General features: G+C 38.9%; 1 protein-coding gene across 1 annotated transcript in view; it reads right to left on the reverse strand.

Annotated features, from left to right (window-relative positions):
- Window positions 1–456, reverse strand: part of TRMT61A (tRNA methyltransferase 61A) — a 40,305-nt gene extending 39,849 nt beyond the window's left edge. Inside the window, exon 1 of the mRNA XM_083360284.1 lies at window positions 76–456. Within this exon, the coding sequence (XP_083216410.1) occupies window positions 76–406 (331 nt within the window). The 5' untranslated portion in view covers window positions 407–456. The remainder of the gene's footprint in view (window positions 1–75) is intronic.
- Between the last annotated feature and the right edge of the window lie 5,544 nt (window positions 457–6,000).

A 6,000-nucleotide genomic window follows, 5' to 3' on the forward strand; every position in this document is an offset into this window, starting at 1 on the left:
AAAAATAAACAATTGTCATTTGTACCAGAAACCTCTGATAGAAAAGAACAAAAAAAAGCAACAACACTGCTTTACCTGATTCACATACTATACTTCCTGGTTTCAGCTCAAGCATCATGGTGATTAAAGAGATATCCGTTGAATACAGGATTTGAGTTCTGTGCCGTAAGTTCAGAGTCCATAACTCTGGGGTCGGATAAAGGATGTACACCCAGCCTCCTTTGCTGCAGGTTACTTTGGAACCATACTTCTTTCCAATGAGGTCAGTTGAGTGTCTAATAACACCATACTTAGTCTGAGTTTTACCACCATGTTGCACCTTCACTGGAAACATGGATTCATGTCCCAAGAAGACAATTGCCGTGTCCCCTTCTTTTATCGTATCTCCATATTCAATAAAACTCATCACGATGTTGTCACTGGTAGGTTATTTGCAGCTAAGGAAAAAAGGAAACACATTTCAGAATCTCTCCTTGCTTCTCCTTATGTTAGCCTATCATTCTTGTTTCTTCTTCACAACTATTTGTTCTCATTTAAGTTCCCCGTCTCCAACTCCAATAAAGCATCATTCCATAATTCCAAGTAATGATCTAAAGGCAACCTGATGCAGCTTCATTACTGGAGCTAAGCAAGCTGTGTTTGCTCAATGCCGGTCAAGGAGATCACTCTGGAAACCATGAACGTGTACATTCATTACTACAGTAGAAGAAAGTCGGGATAGAAATGAAGCATGAAATCCCTGCTTTTATTCAACTTCAATTCTTGTTGCTCTTTTTTGCTGTCACCTGCTACCCACCCACCTTATCCACTTGTAGCTCTAATTCTTGGAGAATCCACTAGACTGCTTTCCTCCAGATATTTTGGTGTATAAGCCCTATGAGCACCCCAAAGAATGAATAAAAGCCAGGAATGGGAATTATAGTCCAGAGCATCTAGAGAACACCATTGGACAAGACACAACAATAAAATAAAAATTAGAAGACATAATATGACAGAAGAAATATAAACAATATTTTTTCTCCTCTTAAAAGGATGGGGGGTGGGGGGTTAGCCACTCAGCTCCCTTCCAGTAGACTAAAGTTCACTAGAGAGGACTGATCATCCTACAATCCTAAATAGCCTTTTAAACACAAGCAACTCACAAAAGAAATTAGTAATCTAACAGCCGTAGTAGTTCAAATTCAGTTTGATAGCATCAAGAAGTCTAAAATTCAGTCTTTTCCACTGTATAGACTAGGGACAGGATGTAGCAGTCTTTAGCAGGCTATCTAAAATTGATACTTATATAATTTTTGGGGAGTCCAAATGCTGTGGAATGCATATGTAAATCCCAATTCTTCTTTGCATGTGAGTCAGGTTCCCATGAATAGCAATTTTAGATAATTATCTTGCAATAGAACATATTGTCCAGTTTAACACCTAGCAAACTGGTTCCTAAAGTAGCAAATTCCTAGGAACAGACTTGAACAGAAAGCTTTCAACTATCCTGCAAGGTCTGGCAATTCTGAACAAGATTCTTGTCATCCAGCATACATTCATACAGGAAGATGATTTAATATTTGGGAGAAGGAGGGACAAGAACTGTACTTAGAGCAAATGGGACATACCAAACATTTTGTGCAGGATTTGAAAGTACTTTGCTGGGGGACTTTTTTTTTATTATTCACTGAAGCATACTAAGTCTATTTCCCACCTCTAATTGGTTAGAATACATCCCGTTTTCAATAACTACAAATGGAAGTGGCTGCAAATGCTGCAAAAAAAATGGTTAAGAAGTCACATACACGGGGGCGGTGGGTGGTGACAGTGTGTCAAGTTGCCTACTCTGATTAGGTAGACTTAAGAAGAAGCTGCTTCTTCAGATACATATGAAAATTGGAGAAAAGAGCATTCTGAATTTTAACAAGCTTTTTAAAAAGCTCGGTATGGAACATATAAAAAAATGTTTGTGTTTATTTAGTCATTTTTATTTGCATGTTACATATCTCAGGCCACATGACACTGTTATACAATTTTAATAGGAGGAGGAGAAGGAGGATTAATAATGCAAGAGGGTTATGCCTGACTGCATGTTGTACCCTGCAAATCACCGTGTCTATTCCAAAGGGTTTGGAGCATTGAAATTACTTGTTAAAAGGTTTGAGCTCTTGTGCCAGCATCACCATTCGATCTTTCTCAGCACCTAACTGCTGACCACAAAAATTAAGTCATAATTTCACAAGGCTCCTATGCTTAATCTAGTAATCATAAAATACACACGCCATACATTTGATCTTTGTAGATAAGAACAGGAGTACTCTCATAAGTAGAGTTGTATTTCCAACACAAGCGTAATAAAGAATTACTGTCAAAATGCAATTTAGAGTGGGAAAGCTAATGCAGGACTACAAATTGCATTTTTGATTTTATTAACCTATGTTCTGATTTTACATGCTAATGGAAATTTTTTAAAAAGAGAGAAAAGTAAACAACAGGACAGGACTAATTGGTAGGTAACATGAAAGCATTCTTTGAATGAGGAGGTTCTGCTAGCATTCTTTGAATGAGGTGGTTCTGCTAGAGTAGGCACGTCAAACTCGTGACTTCACATGGTGTCACGTGACATTGCGTGATGTATTGTGACTTTTTCCCCATTGCAATGGGGAATGGGGTGGGTGCAATTTCGGCGTGATGCATCTAGCCCACAGGCCAGCAGTTTGACATGCCTGTGCTAGAGTATTAAAGGATTGCCAATTTTTAAAAGGCTTTGTGGTTATACTACTAAAAAGTTCTTGACCACAGGTATAAAGCAAATTAAGCTTTTCTTGGTATTGAAACAAGTGGGAGGAAAAAAAAGTCATTTGCCAGCTACTAAACAACAGGAACAAAGTCATTTTTTTGTTTTTAAATAGAAAGAGAAAATGCAGCACTAGGATATAATGTACCTAGCAGTACCTTAAAGAACAGTGTCACTGAAAATACAATAGCCGTTATAATTTTGAATGGTCAGTAAATGAATTGTTTTAAGTCGAGGACTGCCTATATTTTAAATGCAAGACAGCAATGTCTATCAAATTTCTTCTGTGCTTGGGAGGCCAGTGTGTGTGTAGTTGGTTCACATGGTGTAGTAAGATGGAGGGTTTGTTGTCACTGTGTGTTGGGGGGTGGGAGCACGAAGGGAGGCCCAGCTAATCTCAATGTACACATAGTTGTACTTTGACAATAAAGGTTCATTTCTCACCCTTGGAATTATAGGCCATTTCATCAAGAGATATACTTAGAAGCTTAGAATGAGGCAAAATACAGAAACCAATCAACCAATCCAACTGCCCCTTTTATCACTGCAGAAGGGGCCAATCTCTTAGAAATTAAGCATATTGTACAATAGTTTGCTGAATATATATAAAGGGAAGCTAGATTGGAAAAAGATTAGCTTGGTTTTAAAATTGGAGGGAGAAGGATCAATAGTCTATGTTATGCTGATGGGACTAAGATTAAATCTAAAAGGCCAACCTAATGACAACAGGCAAAACCACCAGCCTTAGAACTGACACTGTAGATACAGAATTGGTACCCAGCTCCTGCCTTTTAGGATCAATCTTCTACAGGAACAAGCAGTCAAGAACTACACTACAGACCAGTACTTGCTAGAGAAGTGCTTGAAGGCCTTGGAAAATATATTCAAATGCCATGATGTGTCTATATCTACAAAGATCAGAACTGTGATGGCAAGTGATGGTATTCCCTATGACACTCCATAGAAGCAAAAGTTGGACTTCCAAGAAGCAGGATAGAATATGGAAAAGGCTAATGCTAGTAAAGGGGAAGAAAAAAAAGAAGACATCTAAGAGCAAGGTGGATGGAATCAGTTACACTGGCATTGAGTTCACTGTTGAAGGTCTTGGAGGAACAGGTTAGGAACAGATTGTCATGAAGAAAATCTATTTCTGTTGTCCCTAAGAGTCAACACCAACTTGATAGCACATAATCAATCAGTCAATTAACCTTGCTAAAGAGCCCTTTTCTCCTTTTTGTTCTCCAAGAGAGAACATACCATTTATAGCAGATGAAATAGCTAGACTCATCTTTATAGCATTAGCAGTGACTAAGCCATGCATAAAATTGTCTGGCATTTGTCTTCTGCTGTATATAATATTCCTATTTCAGCACTATACTCTGTGCATCTGATGAACCAAATAGCAGTCCACAAAGATTGTGCAGTAATAATTCCTGAAAAAGTTATCAAAACTTTTTTTCCTCCATCCTAAGATTTCTTTCAATGTCTCTAGGACATCTGGGAAAATTGCTTTCTTAATTTCCAGACTGAAGTCTGAGAAGTATTTGTTTGAACCAATTGATATATTGGACCACGATTTGTTTTGGAATGCCAATAAAGAAACAATTTTTTAAGGAGCAAGTGTTAGATCAGGCATGTCCAGTCCGCTGCCCACAGGCAATATGCAGCCTTGGACTGGTAGTAATGCGGGCCTACAAGACAATAATTTTTAAAAAATAAAAACAAATGATATTTATGTGCATTAATTATATATTTTATATGCAACCCAAGACAATTCCTCTTCACTCAGTATGGCCCAGGCAAGCCAAAAGGTTGGACAGCCAGGTGTTAGAAGCAGCTAGATTATATGTCGTTTCTTTTGTGATTTTCAACAGACTAGGTATAACATTCTACATGTGCACTTTTAATATACAATTGATATATAGAGGTTCCAAAAACTAAAGTTTTTAAAACCCAGACTGAAAGAAAACATGGGATTTTCATATTTTATGCATCTCTTGCTTTAAAAAAAAATCTGCACTTTCATGATTGTTCCCATTTTTCAGCCTAGTTTGCACTTGTGACCTACAAACGACTTGTCCCTGTTTACCTTTTCAATAGATGCTTCTGGAGGGGGGAGGGGAAAAATAGGCACAAGATAATACTTTTGTGTTGTGTCAGACCATCGTTTGCACTCATGATTTTATCCCTGCTGGCATTCCCTTTTCTTTAAAATTAATGAAATCGCAGGACCCCTGCTTTCCCTTGGAGATCTTTGGAGATTGTCAAGTTCCTCCTTGGTAAAGTTTAAAGCATTTCTACTCAAAAGGAGGTTCCAGACTGACGAATGGAGTGGCCTTTCTTGCAAAGAGGCAACCAAAGTGCAATTCCTGGTGTCGTTTCTCCGCCCCCGACTCCTTAAACAGCCGTTTGCTTTAATCTCACTTCACTCTTACCGTTCCGACTCCCTACTTGCATTCAGGCAAAAAGCATCAGATGAGGACCAGAGCTCAGCCTTGCTCGGTGCAGACACGTGGTTCCTCCAGCACTTCCTCTCTCTTGCCCGTCGCAGCCTGTGACGTTTGTCCTCCCCTCCCTCGCCCTTGCTTAGCCGGTCTTGAGTGGGATGAAGCTCTTCCCCGTTTCCAGCTTGATCGGAACGATTTTGCTTCCTTTTGCGGTGATGCAATTCGCGTCCTGTCTCCTCTGTCTCTGGCTTCCCATTCGTTGTGTGGTGCAGTCGGTGCATCACTGACTGGTATTTTGTTGTTGCCGTTTTAAATAGGAGTCTCAAATTCACTCTTATACGAGCGTCTCCTTGTCGGATTTAGGTTACAGCTCCATCCCCGCTTATTATCTGAGAGTAAACCCTTTTGAACTGAAAGGGTTTTATTTCTGAGTAGAGGAGTACTAATAAAATCTGTTCCTTTCGTGAATACATTGCGAACCACGGTATTATTTTGCAAGATCAGATCTGGCAAGGAAGACTTGTATTCATTAAAGCTGGCACTTCATTTCCCCTTTACCTTCACTGTAGTGTGATTACAGAATTAATCTTTGACATACGTTCCTGGTTTTGACATTACTAATATTTCTATAACTACTTAAACTGTGTGCCCATACTTATCAAGCTGTTATATAGTTATTGTTTCACATTTTCAAAAATGTGATCTACCCTACAAATATTTTTAAAGGAAGCAGGTACTTTAAAGAAATAGCTATTGAGGGGTGAGAGGAAGCGCTGT

This window comes from Vipera ursinii (genome assembly GCF_947247035.1).
Source record: "Vipera ursinii genome assembly, chromosome: 1".
Lineage (NCBI taxonomy): Eukaryota > Metazoa > Chordata > Lepidosauria > Squamata > Viperidae > Vipera > Vipera ursinii.